At 39.6% G+C, this 24,698-nt stretch overlaps 1 protein-coding gene across 1 annotated transcript; it reads left to right on the top strand.

Moving 5' to 3' along the window:
* The first annotated feature begins 7,233 nt into the window (after positions 1–7,233).
* On the top strand, positions 7,234–22,757 carry LOC139739555 (EF-hand calcium-binding domain-containing protein 6-like). The gene is made up of 16 exons (XM_071650159.1): positions 7,234–7,834; positions 12,136–12,236; positions 13,747–13,922; positions 14,817–14,993; positions 15,369–15,506; positions 15,846–15,979; positions 16,452–16,588; positions 17,102–17,301; positions 17,676–17,792; positions 18,265–18,441; positions 18,963–19,113; positions 19,882–20,006; positions 20,321–20,564; positions 21,026–21,198; positions 21,916–22,087; positions 22,527–22,757. Exons 1-16 carry the CDS (start codon positions 7,447–7,449, stop codon positions 22,755–22,757), a joined length of 2,841 nt encoding a protein of 946 aa, XP_071506260.1. The 5' UTR covers positions 7,234–7,446.
* The last annotated feature ends 1,941 nt before the right edge of the window (positions 22,758–24,698 follow it).

Raw genomic sequence — 24,698 nt, 5'->3', positions numbered from 1 at the left:
CACTTCAGTGCAGAACCTTAAATGGATGATATACAATGCATAGTTTTGGTTGAGACCTGGCATCAGCTTTCTAATTTTTTGGGGTGAGATAATGAGAAACCTCTTATGAAAAATGAAACAGCTTGAGGATTGTAATTCCAAGAGGAATTCAACGTTTATTTGATGAAAATCGGCTTTGAATGGCTGATCGAGACATTCAAAACAAAGCGATAGTAATAAAAGGCGTGACGCATCTTTTATTAGGATCGCTTTGTTTTACTTTGTTTTCTGATATCAGCCATTTGGAAACGGAATTTCATCATATAAACTTTGAATTCCTCTTAGAATGGTATGCTCTGTAACATTTCATAAGTGGTTTCTTAGTAACTCGCAAAAAGTTATTAAAAGCTCAGTCCTCATCTCCACCATACAATATCGCATCCCTTTAAGTCAACACCAAGATGAATGAGCCACTTATTATACCCATCATAAAATCTTGATTTTTGGCGCTCAGTTCTAAATTAGAACTATTTTCTATCGACTTGCACAATTATGGAACGGGTGGAACTATTCAGGATTTTGTTTTGTTTGTCTTGTTTGTTTGTTTGTTTGTTTTCCATATGAGAAGATGGCTGGATAGCCCATATTCAGATGCACGTGAGTCGGTTACCCCACTACAATGAGAGAACTGCATATTATTATGTTAAGAATCCGGGAACGAATTGATTTCAAGATTCTTTTGTTAACTTTCAAATGTTTGCGAAATATTGCACCGGTTTATCTTTAACAGTTGATAACTGAGTACCTACCCTCCCGGAACTTGCGGTCAAACAACAAATCGCTTTTAATACCTACTCCTGTCAATACACAATCTTATGGTTCACGAGCTTTTCAGTCAGCATCGTCTCAACTCTGAAACAGTTTACCTGAATGCTGTGACTCGGTAGAGAAATTTAAATCCACGTTAAAAACTTATTTGTTTATTGAGTAGTTCTATTACTATGACTCGTATCTTACCGTCTCTGAAACTGTATCTTCTTCTTCTTTCTTTCTTTCTTCCTTTCTGTCTTCTTCCTTTTTATTTTTTTCCATAGCGCTTAGAGACATTTGAGTATATGAATATAAGAACGACCCAAGTCCATGGAAGACCATTTCGAGTAAACTAAAAAAAACTTCATATCTTTTTTATATGTCCAATAATATTCTATCTAACTGTGATGGGAAGGCAACATTGTATAAACAACCTTAAGCATACATTATTATGACAATTAACATTCACATTAATTGTGGAGAGGCCATTTTGTGTGGTGGACTTGGGTCGTTCTTTGATTCATATACATGATATTCTGCTATAGAGATGAGCGAAGGATGAGAGAGGGCGCTATAATATGAATGTAAGAATGACCCAAGTCCTTCATTCATACATCAATAAAAGATTTAACTCATTCATTTCAGACACTTCCGGGGGTAATTAGGATTTATCATTTATACACAAGATAAGTCCATGCATAAGCTACAATTTCCCATGTCAAACTGAATTTGGCCAAAAATTGGACTTGGGTCGTTCTTATATTCAGGTCTTCATTTCATGTGATAATGCGCTATAAAAATTTTGTGAATTATTATCATACTTGTCTTCGATGTGGTCCAGTTGGATGTAAGGCGGGACCATGCACTTTACCGGTTTACTGGCACACCCTGCTCTTTGCAATGAATACGAAGCGAGATCTTTTTCGTGCATGGGTTGTTATGACTCTCTCACACACGGGATCTCCATTTTATATCCTATCTGAGGGACACACAGTGCTTTTCCTCTTACTGGAGGGGACAATGATTCTGGTTACAAACAACACTAGTGCTCAGTGAGACTAGTACTCGGAATCTATCCCGGGACCTTTGGAATAGGAGACAGACAATACCGACTATAGGCCAACTCACCGCCCATTTAATTTTCCACTACATTTACCCAACTTTTTGTTTGTTTTTAAATGTGTTGATTATTAATGATGTTACATTGCAAGGATGCGAGCTTGTAGGCTTTCAAGAGCTTAAAATATTTTTTTTTAAATTGGATCTTAACGAACACAAGTTACAGCCAGATTTGCTATTTTTGTAAAAGACACGTGATGATATTAACGTCGTGGAGAATTGTCAGGCTAGTATTAGTAACTGCCAAAAAATAAGGCATTTAACTCTGAGGAGCTTGCACTCACAACTATCTAAATAATACGGGTACAATGGTCAAAGGGCACTTTACAGCTAAAAGATATATTTTGTAGGTGTGTGGCCCTGGCATATAAATCTACACGAGAAATTCTGTTGTGAGTGTATTATGGGCAACCGATTATATCAAACCGTAGGTGTTATAACAACAATAATATAAAATCACCAATCTTCACATTTAAAGAAGACTAGAATAAAGATTGTGATTATTACGATGCTGTTTTGATTGTAGGAGGAGCTAATCAAACGCACTGTCAAATAGTTGGAACATGAAGAGAAAAGCATGGCGAAAAAAGTACATGTAGGCCTACTAATACATGTACTATATAGTATATACAGTTGAACCTCTCTTATCCGGCCTCCCTTTATCCGGATCTCTCTATTATACCGACGCAATCTCGCCGTGATTTTTTTTAATAATAATTACGGGAGGAAAGGGGGATTCCCAACTCCTTGAGAACTCCTACACAAACACACATGAATTACATGTACTTGATACATTTCTTAATAATTATTTAGGTAAATCATCCCAAGAATTTATAAAAGAAAATGATTCATTCTTGCAAACACGAACCTGTATTTTGGGGTCTGTTACTGAGTGGAACAATGAAAAGGTTGCAGTATACACATTACTACATGTGGTACTACAATGGGCTACATCAGTACATGTGTATGTATATGTACATGTATAAAGCATTGAGTCTCCTGTATCCGGCCAAATCCCTTATCCGGATGAGCCCTGGTCCCGACTTGTCCGGATACGAGAGTTTCAACTGTACTTGAAAAAGTTTGTATGAAAGAGCGCCCCCTGCATGTTTCGAAAGCTATGCTCGGCGAGCGTCTACACTCCTCTATTGTTTGGGCCGCTGACTTCAGTTTCGCCACACAGGGGTGGAATATGTTTGAACGACACTTGCAAATTGCAAATTGCAATTGCAAACTGATGAAAGATCAGCAAAACAGAGAGAAATCTAACGAAAACTGATAAATTATCAAATGTCAACCTTTTCGTTGTAGAGTCAGAGGAGATTATCAGAAATGAGAACATTAGATTGTTTCCTGTCCATTGATCCTTTGAAAAATGAGTCAGCAGTTAAAACATAAAAAGTAAAACATGTAATTGTTTCGCTAACTGCTTTGTTGACTGCTGTCATCAGTTTACATAAATGACTTCCGTGTTGTGCACAATAGAAATTTCAAGGTGAAACGTAATTTCTCAGAAGATGGAACTACGAGAAACTACAGACAATGGAATCGTACGTGGGGTATGCATAGAGATTTCTTTCTCGCAGGTCGATCTGTTGATCGATGCTCTGATGGTCGGTCATACCATGATGGAGCTATACAAGCTCCACGGTCATACTTTGGCGATAGTGTCTTATTGACTGCAAGAATATGGGCCAGAAACATCCCTGGGGAATGCGTGGAACGTACACATCCCTGTTGGCCGCAGCTATATAGCATTTATGATTAAAAGAACCAACGTGATTTCGAGCGGTTTAAGCCCAGACATGAATGATTATCAAAACAATTGTTTTTTTAAAAACCCTCGGCGGCATCATAATATTCTATCTTTTGCTGAAACGATGTGTTGGCTGCTTGACTTTCTGATGCTTCCAGAAAACACAATTCCCGGATGATCTGTCAATACTGAGCATTCACACTTGTCGTATAACATGGAACATTTTTTAGGTTTTGGTTGAAAATTAAAACTGAAAATGAAAAGAAAGTGAAAAAGAAAAGAAAGAATCATTGATTTTATGACTGAACATCAGAATGAATTTTAAATGTGTAATCGGTATTCTTTGCGGTGTGTGTAATACTAATAGGTGACTCAGAGACAAAACTGTTCATAAAGTGAAAGGCAAAATGTTGAAAATCAAAGGTTACAAGTTTTCACGTTTCAATAAAGTATTCGCTTTAAACAAATTAGTCGACAGCATAATGTACGAATAATTATTTATAGATTACTTAATTTTACTTTACTGAACATCATATTTTTCAAGCTATTATCACAGGCGAAACTCAGGCGAAACTATTCTTTTGATTGTGTTGTTAGTTTGTTTTAGCATCTATATCCTGTTCTGAAATTCAGATGCATGGAAGATTTATACACCCACACACCCAATACACTTTTGTCATAGAATCAGTTGAGTATTATTGTTTGGTTGTCCATTTGTTCGTGTTTCATCAAAGTCTTAGTTAAAATGGACACCGGCTTCTTCCTTAGACGAGCAAAGATGGTCATAGCAAAGACACTGGCAACTGACATGACCTGGTCAAAACCACTTCCCTGAAATGTCCACAGCGGACATCGGCGAGAAAATTAAATCATGATCAATTATCAAATTGATCTTGATCTCCTGCTGTTTCTTTTATGACTCCAGTGATAATAGTAATTATGATGACAATGGTGATAATGATGGTGGCAATTTGAAAGAGATAACAATCGGCGTCATATACTATGAGTATATTGTTATCACTACACTGTAAAAACATCGGTGTTAGATTTAACACCACGGGTGTTAAATCTAACACCGATCAAACTTCAATAAAGGACCACACCCACAGGTGTTAAAAATGCACTGTGATGGTGTTGAAAAGTGTTCACCTGACACTTCGTGGTGTTAATTTGACACTGTACCTGGTGTTATTTTGACACTGTACTGGTGTTAATTCAAAAATGACACCACATGGTGTTGATTTGATATTTGCTGGTGTTAATATCAATGGTTTAACACCCGTCCAGCTTCAATAAGGGACCACACCAGCTGGTGTTACTTTGGTGTAAATTTATTTTCACATTTTTTCAAAAATCTACTATTTTAATGTAAAATTCTTTATCGTCTTGTTTAAATTGAAAATCAACAAGAAGTGCAGTTACAAAGAAACTCTTCAAAAAACAGTATAAAATTAGGAAATGACACCCGTAGGTGTGAATTTAACACCATAAATGAGCACCGAAAATTTAACACCAGCTCAGTGTTCACTATTTAACACCGGACTTTTTGCAGTGTAATAATGTTATTTTTTCGTGTTAATGATGATTATAATAACAATAAAGAAAATATTGATGATTAAAAAGAATAAGAAAAAAATGTCCACGAAGATTCGATCATTAATTTTAAAGGGGCAATCATTTCATGATTTCACATCATGTAGTACATAAATCAACAGCTCCATGTATAGATCCATGGAATTTATTGTGGTCCTTGAGCAGAGAAACCAATAAATTGAAAATCTTAAACAAATTACACTGAACAGTGATGATGACATCAGAGCCTCACATATTTCAGAAATGTCGCAGTGTAATTCAATTACAATACCGCTTGCTCAACAAGTTCACCTGTGAAAAATCCATGCATACATTCTTCTTCTGTTCTGCTTCCTTGAGCCCCAACTCATGCATTCTTATGGTGAGGCTGTCATGTCATCATCCTTGTTCATTGCAATTCATAATAAATTTTTTGCAATTCATAATAAATTTTGAAAACATTCTCATTACTTATCCCAATCACTATAAATTCTGAAACTCTGTACTCAGTTTGACTAATTTACAGTTGTTCAAATGTAAACGTCTGAAAATCATCCGGAGGTCCCCTTTAATCATCATTGACAATAGTATATACAGAAGGTTTTTGTTGTTGTTATCACTTGGGATGGTACAGCGCAAAAAGGCTGTTTGCATTACCGTTGTAGTCAGGAGCGATCATCCACGCATCTCCAACACTGCGTAGGTCACCTGCTATTGTTCGACGTCACATTCTGTTTAGTGAACCGTGACGTGGTAACAGCCCCAAAGAAGAACTAGCGGAAGGAAACAACATTCTGGTATCCGTATTGATTTCTGTCGTCAGGTCGGCCCCGACGAAGTCATGATGTCATGTGTTCATTAGAATCGGTTTCACGACCATCCTGAGCGAGAAGACCTTTAACACTTGCGGTCCGTCCTCGGACTGAGAGTGAACAGAAATAAATAGGTGCGATCAATGTTGGTAAAAACCAAGGGCAGATTGAGTCTAGTGACCGTCAAGAAAGATTCCAATGGAACAGTTACATCAATAACAACACAATACCTTCATAATATCATAATTATATTAACCAACCGCCTTTTCTGTATGGACTCAAAGCGCTTCAACAATGGAAGACAAATAAACAATATCTACTGAACAAAACAAAACAAAACAAACAAACAGACAAACAAACAAACAAACAAACAAAATTGAAAGACAATAAACTTGTCAGATCATTAACCTGGAACTGTACATTGGCACTGTACTATTAAGAGATCCTACTATTGGAACTTGTATGTACAACACACAGTTATTACTCGTAGTTACTCGTTTGGTCATTATCCACTGTTCAGTATCTGAGATTTTCGTCAGTCAGCGGCTTCTTTGTTTTGTCCTGACCGATTCATGTGTAATTGAAAGCATAGATAAAAGTTGTAGATACATTAAGAGACAAACAAAGAGGTAGATTGACCTAATCATTATTACCATCGTGTTCACCACAGAAGTGTGTCTCATAAACTGAATCTTGATATGTGTGTTCTAACCTATATACAACAAAGTGGCGTTTTCTTAAGTTGTGAATGTGTGAAAGAGTGTGTACAAAAACCCAGTTCGATCAGCCCTGTTCGGACATCGTCGCTGCGTCTTGTCTCCCTCTGTGATGGGAGTGTTGATCGGAGGTGGTGGGCCCGTATAGCGACCTGCCAGACCCTTGTTCCCGAATGTCTCACCCCGTCGCTACCCTAAACAAGCGTTTGTCCTTATTCAATTATGCCACGATCAAACATTATAGGCCAAGCACCGCGCGATTGAATACGAATAGAGCAGCGAGAAAGACAGAATAGAGAAGTCGAATCGCTCAAGCAGGGTGAAATCCTTTTGTCCCGTCACCCTCCGTGTCCGCAGGGGGAAGGCGCATTTAAATATGAATACCATCCCGTTGCTAGTGACAACAAACACCCAGGATACGACGTGCTTTGCTTACTGTGTGTATGACAGTCGCGTGTGTGCCCCCTAACGTAGCTACACTGACTTTGGGGCGAATCACAGTGCACTCTTGTCAACACGAAGTATCAACATCGGTAGATATTGAACGGCTTACAGTATTTTCATGACATATTGGACCCTATTTATCGGTAAGTCGGATCATTTTGTGTCGTCTTAACGAATAAAATCCGTTTTCAAGAGAAAACGTTATTCTACGAGTCGATCTGGACTAAAGTAGGATAAGATGCAGGCAGTTATTTCCCGGCCTGCGTCCCAGCCCGGTATGCCGAAGCTACCGGAGATCCAACATCCGCTCTCTCGCCTCGGGAACCCTGACAAACTGAATATCAGAGGACTGTCGAGTCGAGCCGGTGGACGACCAGCGACCGGTCTAGGAGTGGGACCGCGAATGCCGGACGAACTGCCCTTCAGCAACCTGACCCCACGAGTCTCCAAGACCGCCTCAGGAGCCCGTCCGCAGAGTCAAAGCCTGCAACTGCAGCGGGGCGAATTCGGACCAACCCACACCACCAGATCACTGCCAAGGATCCCACAGCTCTACTCCAGCATTCCCGAAGGGGTCGAAGTTTGCCACTCAGATGACCCATCAAAGACAAGGTTACCAATATTTGGTAAGTTGAGAAACATTCAGTCAAAACTGAACATTATTTAGCGCCTAAACCGATAAAAGCCAATCATCAGACACATATTCCATTTATTGTGGCAACCGCAATAACACAAAATGGACCGCAACAGTAAGACAGACAGGAGAAAAAATAAAGACAGGCACAATACAAATATCAATAAAATACGAACAATCATATTGTTATCATGACGTACGAAAAAAAGTAAAAAGTGATTGAATATTGAAATTACCAATAGAACACAGTTCGTACAAATAGGATATGGGAGCATTTCACATCCCAAGAAAACAATGTACATTGTATGTCTTATCACCATGCCAGTGCAGTGAGTAATCTTTTTTTCACTCTCGAATCGCCATTCTTGTAAGGTATAGAAATCTTGCAAATGGTACGCTGCACTATGTAAGAGTGGCTATACATTGTACATTGGAGTCATGATTGTACATGACTGTAAAAGAGTTAGAACAGGCATAATAAAGATGTGCATAAAACTGACACTGCGAGAGACGATTTGCTATAAGTTCTGTAGCTTCAATGCCCGACGAATATACATACTTATTCAATGGTAAGATAGACAAATACAATAATGTAATTATGTTCTTTTGATGATTATTGTGTAGCTCAAGGTAACCAGTTAGTATAGGAAAACCACTTGGACTACATTGGTGTTAAGTTGTTTGCTTCTCAATTGGAGCAATGTAAAATTCGGTAACATGTTATGTGACAATCTCAAATTCGTTTGAAAAGAGTCGATTTCATAATGTATACGTCTGTCTGCTTATTGTAAAAAAGTCCTCCTGTATACGTATATCATTATCACCTAGGAACCTAACAGACTGAAATCAACTGATTACATGGACGTTGACTAAGTAGAATTTGTAGATTCAAAATAATTACCCATTGGTAAATGTGCGTGCCATAATTATATGTCTTGAGCAAACGTGCCGCTTTTCGGCGTCTTGTTACAATGTACAATGCAGTGGCATATTGTTCTTGTTGCTATCGCGTTTCTGAATGTTCGCAGCACACAATGTGCCATGTTCGGGGATACAATAACCACAGTATGTGCTTAGACTTTGATCCTCGTATTAACGTGATTGCTGACTGCCGAAACAGGACTGAAAAAAAAATGTTACATTTTTATATAATCCCTTTAGAGCCTCCGAACTGAATACATTAAATATTCAGATCATATTCACTTCTTCCTTTTAAGATCAATTCTTACATTGTGTTTCTTCTTCTAGTTCCCCTCTTATACATATATTGCACACACACACACACACACACACACACACACACGCACACACACACACACACACACACATAGAAATAGACAATATTTTATAATTACAAAGTATAATGCACATCACAGATATGGTTCATACAATATACACGCAGTGAACAGCAGCAGTTGCTCCAGTTGCCAAGAAAATTCTCGCAAGAATCATTCATATCCCTTTTTTTTAACACAAGCTATAGCCTTAACTCTGCTCACAATATGATCTAGGTCTACAGACATGTACAGCAGAATGTGCCATAATACCTTTATATGATACAAAATGTATGTCAATCTTTTGATACCGTATGTATGAGACGGCGATGTAATGACAACGCGCCGCAGCCCGGCAAACGTTGCTCGGAGAACGCTATCGTCTGATAGTCCTCATGGCAACCCACATATCCTGCGCGATACCCCCTTTGGCATGGCAGCGTAGAGACAGTTTAAACTTGATCTCTGTCCTGTCGCTGCGTATTTGACCTTTGCAGCATGACCCCGCCAAGGGAGCAACTCTTTCGTCTCCATGGAGACGGCACTGATAAGTCGAGAACCTTCCACTTCTGATCATGTCGATGCTTGGAGTGGGAATTCGGTGTATTTTATCCCAAAGACAATTATGGATTGTTTTTAGTCTAAGACGGTCGCATAAGCAGAAAAATAAGAATGCTTGACTTGACAAAAAGAAGTTGATCTCTCCCTCTCGCTCTCTCCTGGCATTCTTTGTGTTATGTACACATATCCAATATCAACCAAAATTGTAACGCCAGTGTTTGTCGTAACTTCTCCTTTTAGTATTGACAAAAATATGACAGGTTGTTCCCAAAATAATCATGACAGTCCGCATTCTTACGGCAAATGGAATATATAGATTCGTCAAGCTACAATTTTGTGATAAGTCAGTCGAGTTTAATCACAAATTCTATGGCTATTTGTGCAAAGAATACACCTTCACAACTCGTTTGACACCGCACCCTTCTTGGCTGTATGCGCAAGTCATCATTATCCCGTTACACAGTCGATACACAACAGTAGATTTACACCAACTTGTGTTATTTAACCACTTGTGAGGCCCGCAGGCTAAGTCCAATATTTATAGGACTGACTGAATACACTCGGAATCTCTGACACGGTGTGCAGAAAAGTATATACAGACTGTATACTTACTCACAGACTTAATAACCAAGTGCAAAAAGGTTGACCTAGGGTTTGATCAAATAAAAGAGAGCCATAAGTCAAACAAAGCCGACACCTTGCAAGACTGAAGAGATTGTTGAGTTTAGACCTAGAGTTTGATGAGTGACACGAGATGAGTTTATTGCTCTGTCATGAGAAGAGAGGAAAAAAAAATCATGACCGACAGTGCTTGCGCGTACAAATCGAGTGTTAACCCACTCACGACTATCATCCCAACCAGCCTTTAATTGCTATTGTGTCGAAACAGCATGCCAAATGGTACGGCAAGGGTTAACGCTGACTCTTGTAACATCCGCCAAAAGTTTGCAGTTAACACGCACAAAGCTGTGGCGTTACATGATAGTATTATATTCAACATATCCAGAACCCTCAAAGACTTAAACAAAGAAACCAACAAACAAATAATGAAAAACGGGATATTTCATTTTGTTCAAATGCTCCCAGAATACCTTCTTTCCTAAATTATAAACATATTTCGTAGCGTGGTAACCAGAAGCAACATTAGAATACAACTACTGAATGTAAAGTTCACTTTGTAAATCTGGCAATGAAATTAAAAGGAGCAACATATGGATAAACAACGTTAACAGTATACATCGAGTGAACACCGATTGCAAAAACTTATTCAAAATGGATACAACGATCGGACTAGTAAGCAGAGATCCGCTTGTTTTTGCACTCCAACAGTTTATTACTCATAAATGTGTTCATTTTCAAGAGAAGAACTGTTCGTTTCCGATGTGATTACTGAACAAAACAAAACGGCGGCGCGACAACAGCATGCTTTATTCCTTTTGCTCAGTTTGCTCAGAGTAAATATCGACTCTGTTCGCTGAACAGACACGGACACGATCTGCGACATGACGAACACTTCTAAGGACGAAGGTGTTATTTGAACAAAGTACGGTTGTATTGATTGCCCTATTTAGAGATAGCGATCTTCTTGAAGTGGGATGGAAAGCTGGTCCGTCATGTATACGGCAAATATGATTTCGCTTTTGACGGCACCCAACCCGACTTTTATGTACACTCGCGATATGTCCTCATTTTTTGCGTACTTCGTGTCAACGCCCCCTCGTTTCTCATTTCCCTTCCCTCTTCCCCTTCTTTTCCTCTAAAGTATCTCTCTCCCAAACTTGACTGTGGGGTTATTCCTCTCAGCTCACTTTGGAGGTGACAGAATCTAGGCTCCATTTTCTCCCTCAGCCGTCTATACATCCCATCATCCCTCGTCTTCACTCTATCCCATCCCTCCTCCCCGCATACTAGTAAGTCAACTCCCTACGAAATAAAAACGAGTTAAGCGCCATAAAAATCTCACATTAAGTCCATCATTAGGTAGAGCAAAAAAAAAAACAAAAAAACTTTCCAATGAAACCTCACTTGCTGCATAAAAAGGAATGTCATTAGATTAGTTAAGATTGAACAAATCATATTCTACTATCATTTTCTTTGTTTTGTTTTTGTTTTTGTTTTTTTTTAAGGAGATTTAGTCACAAATATCTCAAATTGACAAGAATGGAGTTAATTCGTTGTGCGGTCGAAATCTGATGAAGAAGTGCCAAGGGCAAATGGTGGTAGAACCTATATGCCATGACACAATGCATGTTGATAGCATGATTTGTCATTTTATGTTATTTATAGAAATGATTGCATTAGGAATGAGATCATATTATGATCATATGACGTGACTTGAATTCTTGTTGTTACTAAAAAATAGATATAAATTGTAGTTGTTGTTAATGTGTCTGATAAAGATGGTAATGTGGTTGATAATGCTGTAATATTCTTATCACTGTTTTTCCCCATCTTTCAGGAGCACGGGCCGAGCTCGCGAGCAGAGCCGAAAGTCGAGGCCAGGTAGCATCTCGGTCCTCGAACAGACCCGGAACTCAGTCTAGGATAGAAATTGATGAGGTAAGGCACAGCCCCTTATATTTCAATCTTTTCACACATGTCCTCCCCTCAGACGGTCTACTTTCGTTAGCAGTGCTATCTCCTTTTTAACTTAAAGAGGAAGAAGCTATCCTGCCTAAATTAGCACGTGGCGTCAAAAGGTACAAAAAAATGGTGTGGTCGCATCGGTCATGCAGTGGTGAGGCAAACGTCTGCTTGCTTCGTCGGTTTTTTTCTCCCTCAAACACTGCTCCCATATTGTCAAGACAAACAGGAGATTACAGTGTTATTGTTACCAAGCTCTTTTGAAAGAGATTCTGCCCTCCGTGGCAGCACTTTGTGCAATCAATCGACTGAGTTCCCCTCCCCATGACCTCAATTTAAGTCGCATCTCGTGTATATTTTAAGATTGTCTCTTCCCTGTGTGTATACACCTTCTGCAGATAAGAAGCTAACGGTATCTCCGTGGCCCTGTGTCTGGCTTAATGGAAATTTGATAGTCGATAAAACAGCAGATAAGACCCAAATTTTCCATATCCGCATCCGCATCGGTTTTAGTCCTGTGCTTGATTCGCTGCCATTGATCGAGATGATTTGAGTTGATTTCCATGTCACCTTGAACTCCCCGTGAGAGCATAATGCATCTGAAAATCGAAAGTGACACACAAAATATCGATACTGATATGAAAATCTGCTGTAAAGTATATCATAGCCAAAATGAATGAGGTGAATTCACAATGATGATTAAAAAGCTGCCGAGTAGAACACACACACACACACACACACACACACACACACAAACACACTTGAGGTTATATCAGGATGCTTTTTTCAAAAGATTCAGCCGATGATAAGCTCGGGCTAACTGATTTCACATTCGACTCTTGGGGGCGTTGCTGATGGCGAAGACTGCTGCGGTGGCGGCAGTTAGTCGGGTGTCGGTCATAGGAGAAATGGGGATAAAATTGGTGGTCGTCACGAAAAGCGAATGGCAGATCGAGGTTGCTATAACCATGGACCCTGGTCCGTTCTACACTTAGGTCATTTGATGCTATTTGTGGACAGATTTCCATCCAGCGAGATTTTATTGACACAGTAAAATTACAAAAGCCTTGGACATGTAACACTTCATACAAAGCCGACATTTTATGAAGATGACTTTGCTGTAGTTCTTTTTTTTTATTTGTCAGTGAAACATAACAACTTGAATTCTCAAAAGTTGATCAAATCAAATCCAAGGGTTGAACTAAGGTCATGAACTAAGATAAACGGGAGATAGGCATGTACGTATTTCACAATGTGCGTGTCAGCGAGAGTTCGCTATCGGATGTCTATTGGCGTCATGCGTCTTTACGCAATCAAAGTTTACATAATAAATGGACTTGATTTAAGCCATCTCCTTTATTTGATTGTTTGTTTGTCCATTCGAGTGTCTATTCTCTTGTTTGACTGTTTTCAAAAGAGTATATTCTGATAAGAAAATATATAGTGGTCATGCTGGTGTTATCCCCCTTTTCACTTATCTTCTTAGATCGAATTGCTCCTACGTGAGAAGATAAAACGTGGTTATTATGAGCTGAAGAAGCTGTTCGTCTCCAACGACCCCGATGGGCGGGGCATCGTCAGCAGAGAGGCTCTGGCCCGCATTCTCATCACCTTCCTGGGTCGGTTCATCAGTCTCAAACAGTTCAACCTTCTCATGCAGAGGTATGTTGATAATGAAATCACCAGTAACGATCAAAGCAAGAGATGAGTAAGATATCCTCGAAATATCATCTAAGTTCATCTAAATCATTGCTTGCACTCAATTCATCTAAGGAGTGTAACTTGCTTATACAGTAGGCCTATACGAAATCATACATATCATTATGCGGGCAAACTCATGACGACGTGATGTAATGGCACTGCGAAATATGATAAGGGCTTGTCAAAACCGTGTCTTTGTGATACCGAGATTCGCTATCTTGTTTTCTATTCTAAGACATTGACTTTTATTATTTGGTAATCTGTAGCATAATGGTGTCGCTGCAGATGCTTTTGTAAATTACTTCCAATGTTTTGTTGTGAGCTAAGTCACATAAGTCACAGTGTTCCTGATACTTTCATTACATACTAAAAATGATTGCACTGCGGTACTTTTTCTTTTTTCTTCTTTCTTTTTTTCTTTTCTAATACACTTTAATCTGAGGGGGTAGCCTTCCACATCGATGAAATGAAAGAACTGGCCAGAGACATTGTTTTTTTAAACCACACAGCTATAGGGCTGTCAGAAAACAAATTGATGATATTACAAAGTCGATATCACATACAATAAGCAGCAAATTTCACATGTACTTAACTTGGCGGCATCCAGTTTGATAAATGCATTGTGCAGAGTAGTCTTCGTCCTCTGACGAAAATCTTCACTGTGACTCGAAAAAAAGGAAGGACTTGATTTTCACAACGCAGAAATGAGCTTTTACGCGTTCATTAATGCATGATTATGTCCTGAAATCGTGTATGATGTATCTATTGTTATTATTATCATATATTATTATTATTATTGTTATTATTATTATTATTATTATTATTATTATTATTATTATTATTATCAAATCAAAGGATGAGACTGGAAGATAGACAAGCAATCAGACTGGAGGAGTTCTACGCCTTCTTCCGTCACGTGACCAGCAAAGAGATGCCTGCGTGGATGGACCCCATCAACCGGAACCAGCCGGACAAGCTCCAGATGTCGGCTGCCCAGGTGCACGCCCAGCTAAAGGAGCGAGCCAAGCAGAGGTAAGAATAGATGCCCCGCCCTTTACGGCATTGTGGTACCCTAGGCAACGCCAAACATTATCTTTCCTCTGCAGTTAATGCAAAGACGAATATTGGGTGGAATAAGGGAAAAAGGATCAAATAATCATTAATATCATACCCTGTTTTTATGATCATGTAGAGCTCATGAGGAGGTTTACGTGCATCACTAAATGTTTTTTTTTTCTTGCATTTTATTCAGACCAGAAATTTAAAATGCACACAATAACAGATACACGAATTGTAGGCATAGGATTGTTAGATACTTTTCCCATACATATGTATGAGTTTAAATCGATTAAAGAGAACAAGGACACAAAGCATTTATTAATTTCTCTTTTGCCGCACCCGATACAGGTTCCTAGATGTAGCAGACATGATTCCACAGCTCAACCCCGGCGGGACGGGTCGAATCCTGAAGCCAGAATTCAGGAACGCCCTCAACAAAATGCTCTTCTTCTTAGATGATGACGAATTCGAGAAGCTTTGGCTCAGGTACGCTCATCATCTATAGTCATGCAGTAACTATATGGTACATTTCGTACATATGGATATTATTTGTATCTCTATTTTTATGCATGTATATTTGCAAAGAGTAAATGAATTCTAGTTAATCAATAGCACAATTTTTTTCTACCTATTCATGGTAATCAAATACCAAATATCATTCAATACAAGGTAATGATATCATAAATGCATTTGAAGTTATCGTAATCAGAGAAAAAGGAGGGCATGAAAATTCTTTTTATTTTATTAAAAATCGCATTGTTAAAAGCAGACGTCCAACTGCTAGAATATTAATTTCCCCCGTCTTTCTCTCCGTATTTACAAAAGGTACGACGTTGATAACATTGGTGTCATCAACGGTTCCAAACTCCTCAACAAATTGGGTATCAACCTCCGCGCTAGCACAGCCATGGGCGAGGATGTCTACACACCCGATGATACAGGCGCAAAGCGCATGTCACGTAAGTATATGCGATATACTAAGTATGACAATCATAGGAGTATCCTTATATTTTCATCACGCTATTTTGGTCTTTGTAATTGAAAATCAACGATGTGGTAGTTATCGGATTTACCTTAGGAGAATGATAGTCATAAAATGCGTATAATACTGAGGATATTCAATGTTAGTAGAAGACGAAGGTTGTATCTAAACATAGTTGCGAACTTTGTGTATGGAAACAAGAACCGTATTCTGATCTGAAATGAGACATCACTATCTTCATCATCTTTCGAGGACAATCATTATCATGGGCAAGTAGATCACAGAATATAAAGTAATCATCGGGGTAACGGAAAACAATTAGCTGATCTCAATATGACGAATAAGATGGATATTAAATGGGCTAAAATCATTAAGTAAAATAGCATGTGTAACTGAAAAACACCGCTGTTGCAGCAACGACTGAAGTCTGTTTTCTTTGCTTCCTTTAGCGAGGAAAAAGAAGAAGGCGGAAGTCGACAGAATGAGGTCGATCCACGTGGAGAGATGGCTGAAGGACAAGTTCAGGACGGGATGCACGAGGATGAGGAAAGAGTTTGAGGAGTTCGACAAGGACCACAAAGGAGAGGTGAGATAATAATAATTATGACGTAAGCTGACCAAACATAAGACTTCCTCGTGCTTCAGTGCCATTCCGATGCCGAGGTCTTGGGTTATTTAACTGAGCGATATTTTCTCTGCAACTTCCAGAGGATTAAAACATGAGGGTTTCACAACCATGGAGATAAATGGTACCAAAGATAAATGGCTTTAGGGAAGTTTTGACAATCATAGCCTTGAGTGGACTGAACAAAATGTAAGAGTGCATTCATACATACTACTGAAGTACACTTGTGCAGTCTTGTCTAGTGCTGTGCTCTTTCGAGAGACACAGGACCTATCACACAGTTGTTATTTTCAGCATCAAACACTGTTTCGAGTATAATTTCTTGTTCGGCAAGCGTATTTTCCATAGCTATTGTAAAACACATGCTCTTCTATAACACATAAAGAGATAAATATACATTTCTGTTACACTTTGGAGGTGCACAAAATCCGCTCCACAACACACCTATAACACAATATCTTGTGTTCCTTGCAGGTGGACAAGGCCACGTTCACTAAGGTGTTGACGAAGTTCGGTCTGAGTCTGGAGAGTTCATTCCTAGACGACTTCTTGGCGCGCTGCAACCTGTCGCCCAGCCGGACCGGTATGATCTGCTACCGAGACTTCCTTCGCCGATTCCAAGACCGCAGCGAGGGAGGAGTGACGCACAGCATCCTGAACGACCCGAAGCACAGGTGAGTTGTCTGCATCCAAGAAACGACTCGCATCCACAGCAGGTTTTAATCCGATGCTGATGGGCCTCCTTGGAGATGAGAGGCACAAAACATACTAAGAAGCGATATGGGGTGCAAGTCTTACCCCCTTTGTGTGATCTTGGAGCACTGTGGTAAAGAGGATAAAGGTTATGGACTCTTGGACATCCGTAGGCAAGAGGTTTACCCTTAACTTTCCTTTCAAATTCATTCCTTCTCCTCCTCTTTTCCCTCATTTATACATCCTGCTCTTCATTGTTTTCACCACCTTCTTCATGTTAATGTCGTCATGACCATTATATTTGTCTTTATCATCAACTTGCCTGCTTACTTTTTAATGTTTATATTCTCGACAGATATCACAAAGTAGACCTGACACAGAGTCCAAACGAGGGCCAGTCACTGACGGCAATGGAGGCCAGACTTATGGAGCTCTTCCAGGGAGACTTCATCTCACTCTTGGGAACTTTTCAGTGAGTTTCTAGTTCATCCCTCAAAGTTGTTTTTTGAACGTTCGGAATCTAGTGAATTATATCGGTAAATCTAGTCAACTGGACTTACTTGTGTTCTTGGAGTTGCGACCTTTCATCAGGTTATAGTTCCTGATCTACTTTACCTGCCTGGACGACTGAGAATATTCACAGGCATGTTCGGAATCTTAGTTTTTTATCATGGTAGCATTCAAAACTTTTTCGAGTGATGGTGACGACGAAAAGATTCACTACAACCGATTCCAAATGAGAGACATTTTCTGTAGTGAACCGATCCCGTCCTGTAAAGTTAAGTGTCAAAAGATATTAAAATATCATGCATAGTTTATCGATATTATTACAAAATAGATTCATTCGAATACAAGACGTTGTATATTCTACACATCTCGTATCACTCTCTTTATAGTGTTATCGTTAGCTAAGATCTTTTCCCGCATTTTCCCTTGCAAAACAGGAAGGTTGACAAGCTCCGACTGCACGTAGTCAGCCAGCAGGAGTTCCGAGCAGCCATCGAGAGCCGGTTCAACCTTGGCCTCTCCGATAGGGAGTTCGAGGCCTTCCTCGACCGGGTTCCCCTCGACGACGAGGGCAACGTCAAGTACCTCGACTTCATGGGCCAGTTCGACACTAAGTAAGCATCCAAACACTTTTCTTCGAGTGACCTTTACAGCCAATATGCCTAATCTCCCCCGCAATTTCCTGTGCTGACGTCATCTCATTAAGAATATCACGTCTTAAAAAAAGTCAGTGCAAACATATCTTTCCGTTTATTCTGCAATCGATATCACTTTCACATTCGAGGCGGTTTGGTATTAACCGCTACCAGACAATGTTCATGTGCTGAATGCTGTGACGCGTTTAATGTGTCTTTATGTCGACTTTAGAAAACTTTTTTTCTTATGGAGCGAAGACAAAAGACACAACAAAAATCAGGGCATCGTCTATAATCATGTTCCAAATGTACCCATGTACGAGGTAATGATTCATGACGAATGTGTGCATGCAGCAACAGTTGCGAAGCATCTGATATTCAGCCATCAAACCATTGTTATCTGTTTTCAGCAGATGACTCGTTTTGACTTTGTTTGAAATCAAAATGGCGATTTGCACTTTGGCATTGCGATTAACAATTTTCTTCTCCCCTCTATATAGATATGGCCCTGCTCCGAGCCTCTTCGACGCCAAAACGGTCGGGGCTGCCCCGGAGGAGATGGATCTGGGTGCTGTGGAGGAAGAGGAGGAACCGTCGGATCAACCTCTCAGTTTCGAAGAGTTTAATAAGAGTGGCCGGTCCATCAAACAGGTCAGTAACAATCTTGCTTGTCTCTCCTCTTCCTTTTGTGTGGCATAGGTTTAAAGACTGAAACGATTACAACAAAAACTATGTTAAATGTATTGCTATGGCGCTACTTTGAGTCAAATTGAAGCCAATCTTTTTTTTTTATTCCAATTTCTCAATGTTTGAATAATCTTTGGATTGCTTCATACTTCGTTCTTTTCCCCTAGATCCTAAATACCTTGACTAGATACATGAGCGGCTGCCTAGTAAAACGCGATACATTATGAACATATTCGCATTCCCCCAGGCCCTATCACAAGGCGCTTAGAAGAATTGTAGAACAAAGCCGCAAGTGTCTACCTTTTGGTGTTTTAATTTGTCCCTTTCCATCCTGTCCTCTTCCCGTTCGCATTTTCTCATCTTCCTCTTTCTTTCTTTACCTCCTTCTTCTTTTTCTTCTTCTTTATCTTCTTCTCTTTTTTCTTTGTCTTTTTCCGCTTCTCCTCTTATTCGTTCACTGCTTCTTCAAATGCTGAGAAAGTTCTTAAATCCTAACAGGGTTGAAAGCTCCCATGAAATACCTCGATAAAAAGCTGTGTCATCGCCTGTGACATGAAAACGATCCTACCTCACGCAGCCGTTGTGAATTAAGCCCACAAAATACCCGGTCATTTTTATAATCTAATCACTGCGTATGGAAAATACCTCCTACACGCTAATAGAAATAATCGTTGCATGTTTATTCAAGTAAAGTAATGACGGTAAAATTTTGTTATTCATTTTTTCTTACAGCTCTCGAAACTCATCAAGCAGCTGGTGACAAATCGCATGGCGGAGATTGACACGGTTTTCTCCGACATCGACACTACTAATACAAGACGGCTGACTCAGGAGATGATGTATGAAATGTTCAAAAGGTGAGATGAAACGGGTTCACTTCCATTAATTATTAACCCATTCGGCCTTCAAGCGAGGTGCACACTTAAGATTGTATGTCTCATCCTCGTCTGGTAGAACAAAGTCGCAAGTCCATCGTTGATCAAATGAAAATGACTAACATTGGCATTTTTTTTCTCCAAAAAATAGTATTAAGATCCACAAACATGATGTCGATAAAGGAATGAAACCTAACAAATCCCAGTATATTTTCCATCTCGACTTTGATGTTTAGTCTAATCTAATCTAATCTAATCTAATCTAATCTAATCTTACCTTACCTTCGTCTGTACAGACTAAACATCCGACCAGAAGTAACCAGAGGCGAGATCCGCCGTCTGTGGGATACTTTCATCACCACGCAGAATCGCACGCTAAACTTCAACGAATTCGTCCGCCACTTCGGTTATTCACCGAAAGAGGCCTCGTTCCCGAATGCCAAACTAGCCCCGCCGAAGCGAGGAGACTCCGACTTCCTCGTCAGGTCGAGGAAACTCAACTGCGCTGCAGACATGCTGGAAGACAACCTAAGGTCAAAGGTGAGCGAGAAAACTATTCGCGAGCCATAGACAACCTCTGATGTAATCACTTCAGTCATTGTAGTAGTTATGTGTGTCGTTACAGCAGTTGCAGTGCACTTCCGTTGTAATTAACATGGTTATTAAGAAATTCCCTTAAAAACTACGCAAGATTTCATGTCTCGAAGTACAGTATATCTTTAAACACTTTATCTCTTCGGTTATAACGAAATACGAGAAAACTGCCGGTCCTGAGGACTTCGTCGTAAAGGGAGTCGCTGTATTACTTATTGCAACGTAACGTATTAACTTTCCAGAGGGTACCCAGGGTGACACTAAGCACGTATTGTGAAGAAGCCATGGAATCCCTCACATGATTGCTTTCATTCGCTTTCAAAACTTGGGTAAAAGTTTAACTCATCAAATATAATAGCCAATCAATTATACTAGAATACTAACATGCATTTTGATTCGTCCGTCAGGTCGACTACATGTGGGATGACCTCCGAAAAGAATTCCTGCGCCTCGACCCCTACGGAACAGGGTTCGTCAGCGGGGAGGAGTTCCGTGATGTCCTACAGGAGCTCTGCGTTCATCTCAACATGTACGAACTCGACATGCTGAGCAGGAAATTCGACGTGAACAAGGATGGAAGGTGAGTACAAGTAACATGAGAACTCACTGTAGATTTCTAGTGTGGTATCAGGGGCTTCTAGCTTTTTGTCAAGGAGGGGGGGGGGGGGAGGGTTGACCCAATGACAATTCTCTCGCCAAATCGGCTGACAAGAAAAACGAAAAATCCAATTTTCTGCTGCCACTTCTCTCCCTAACTCGACTGACAAGCGAAAAAAAGGTCAGTCCTAGTGGGACTGGGGGGGGGGGGTAAACCCCCTCAACACCCAAATTCTAAGTAGATAATATGTGGTAACGGAGATGAATCATATGAGGGATCCAGAAGCAGAAGTTGAAAAAGAAAATGTTCCTTGTAAGAGGTAATGTATACTGAAAACCATCATGCAAATAATTATTCTCACAGGCAAAAACACACATAGACTCAGGAACAATATTGCATACGGTAATTATTGCACATCTGGCCCTGAAAACTTTTATGGTTGAAAAACACAAACATCATAGCATTCATAACATTAGAATACATTCTGTAAGTGGATGTACTGAATATGTGTTACCGTACTTGTACTCCTGCATTGTATGTAGGCCTATTAAACTGAATTATTGATAATGATAAATTCATACATTAGAACAAGATTGAATAAATAGATACTCACTTCTGTCAGTCATTGGGGGCACTGGCACAATTCAACCGGAAATTATTTTAAAGTTCAACATTTCCGATATCATTCTACCTCGGCAGAGTGAACTACATCGAGTTCCTGCGGCCGTTCGCCCTGCGGAAGGCTACTCACCGGTACGGTAACAACATGACGGGCCTCATGACACACCCCCAGGCCGAGATCCCCATCAACCCTATAGTAGAGGAACCAAATAAGGGTCCGAACGGAATAACAGCGAGGCTACGCCAAATGGTAAGAATCAGATTATCTATCTATTGTCCTTACTGTGATGATAGTTGTCGCTTTCAGGGGAAATTATAGTAAATCCTTCCTAAATATAGTTAAATCTTACAGATATAAGAAGACTTTTGTCTGGATATTTCAGTTTGTTTTTATATCGCTTGACAAACGTGTGCCTGAATTTATTCCATTGTTAATTGTTCTCTTTTAGTTTCGTTTGTTTATACAATTGTAGTTGTGCCGTCGAATTGTTTATCCGTTTCGGGGTTAGTATTTTTCCATTTATTTTTCAGAACCTTTAAGCTTTTTTCCGCGATTACAATTTTTGTGACAAACAGTCGGTCCTTATTCTGACGGCCAAAGACAATGATACCGTTGTAAATAACACATCAGCGAAGACTGAAATATTAATGAATCGTTCTCTTTTCTGTTGCTCCGTGCTTATCTCCAGCTGGTCGGTGACTGGCGGAACCTGAGGCGGGCGTTCAAGAAGATCGACACGGGCCGCACGGGCTACCTCTCCCTGCCCGAGTTCCGCAACGTGCTGAAGCTGTGCAACGCCGTGCTGGACGAGGAAGAAGTGTACCAAGTGATGTCGCTGTTTGACGAGAACCTAGAAGGAAAGATCAACTACAACAAGTTCCTGTCAGAAACGTTCAACGCCGATCCCACCAAGCCGTGAGGGAATTAACAATCGTTCTCGACGGAGCTAAAGAATACTGCTGGACTGAGCGTCACGAAGAACATTTAGCCTTCATTCAAGTGTGAATTGAGGAGCCGTGCATTCCGTCCAAGTTTAGCTGTGTGCTTTATTTTTGGTGTTCATGCTCACGATGCTTTGATGAAACAAAGGTTCATCTGTAAGGGCTCCCAGCTAAACACCAACGTTGTAATAATTCAAAAGAAATCAGGTTTTATTTCAAGGCGTGTAACGAGTTTGATAGTCGTGAATGTCACGCTGTACAAAAAGAAGATAAAATACTTTATTTGTCCAAGTACATATTGCTCTTTATGTAACGAGAGATGCGCGCGCAATCTGATACCTCAAAACAGCTAGCAAGGAACAGGTATTGCATTCTCTTCGTTCCAAAGTATTCCTCTACAAATGTAACTCGTCAAGAACGTTTAAGCTTTTATCTCCCTGTGAGGCATCATTTTTTAAACACATACACATGCACACACACAAACCTACTCCACCATAGGTATTATGTCTTCACACTTACCACACACAAACACACACATTTGTTTTTGCTATTTGTTCCACACAAGCCCTAATCAGGACCTAAGTAACTGCACTCACTATAGTGGTCAGTGTTAATGTGTCAGTATGTAAAGTATCAGTATTAGCTGGACATGAAGGACAATTCATTGTAAATAGAGAATGCTAAATATATATCTATCAAGAGACATATATCTCAGTAGAGCGCTTAGCGATGTAGCAGGCTGGGTAGGTAGTGACGATGCTGTTAGTATTTATGTGGTGCTGATCTTTGTTGCGTAGCTGTTAAGATGTCCATTGATATACTGTATGGGCTTTGGTGGATGTATTCTCTCGATATTAGTGTACCTGAATTTCTACATTACTACCAGGTGTAGAACTGTGTACGATCATGAAATTTCTTATTAATGAAATGCATTTCATCTCATCGTCACAAGACAGGCCATTCAGTCATATCTTTATGTACCTGAAGAACAATCATTACACTTGATAAAAGAACGAACAAACCCATCACACAATCGAGAGCCGTTTGCCGGTTTTTAATACCTTTCATAGGAATTTTATTTTCTTTAAAAAAAAATATGTATACATCAAGTGCCTTCTAAAATGTCGGTCCATTTAAAATTCAGCTTTTCAGCAAGCCCATACATCCCTCTACATACATGAACAATGCTGTATGTGTATTTGGAGAGTTATGTGTGCCTTTTAAACATTTTGTTCTACTGAGCACCAATCCATTCTGATCAATTCATTCTGATCCATAAATTGCCATTGGAGTCTTGTATTTATTTTTGCATCACCCAGACATGTGATGGAACTTTCGCTGAATGTTTAGGATATATTTCACCAATATTCAATCGTGACAGACAAAATGTTCTGCTTTACTGTGTACTCTATCTACATTTCATAATTTGTCCCTGTATTATGTGCTTGCAATGTATGTAACAGACAAACTGACAGGGCTGAAAATGTTTATCATGCTTACCTTGTATATAGCTTGGTCATTGTCAAATGTGTATAGAAAAACACTGTACATTGCATTGAAAATTTAACTCATCTTTCTTGTTTGCATTCTTATTCAACTCACACTCTTGAAAACTGACTGATGTTTTGTTTGAATCACATTTACTTTGTTATTTTTTTTCTTTTCACGCTTTTTGCCGTGCAATCATGCCATGATACACATTATGCGGTGCCATCTTACACAATAACCGATTTGGGAGTTGTAAAATGGAGGTGTTTCCTCTGCAAAAGACATGCTTTGTGCAGAGCTTTTGAGAACAGGCTGAGATACGGAAAAGAGATTATGACTATTCACCTGAAAATACACATTCTTCTACCATTCAACAATAACTAGGCCATACTCATGATTTCTATGTCAGCATCTGTTTGAAATTCAATTTG

Source organism: Diadema antillarum, unplaced genomic scaffold, assembly GCF_040938485.1.
Source record: "Diadema antillarum isolate AM-2024a unplaced genomic scaffold, OU_Dant_1.0 seq00000807_RagTag, whole genome shotgun sequence".
In the NCBI taxonomy this organism is placed as follows: Eukaryota; Metazoa; Echinodermata; class Echinoidea; order Diadematoida; family Diadematidae; genus Diadema; species Diadema antillarum.
Note: the sequence above shows the minus strand (reverse complement) of the source record. Positions and strands in the feature narration are given on the sequence as shown.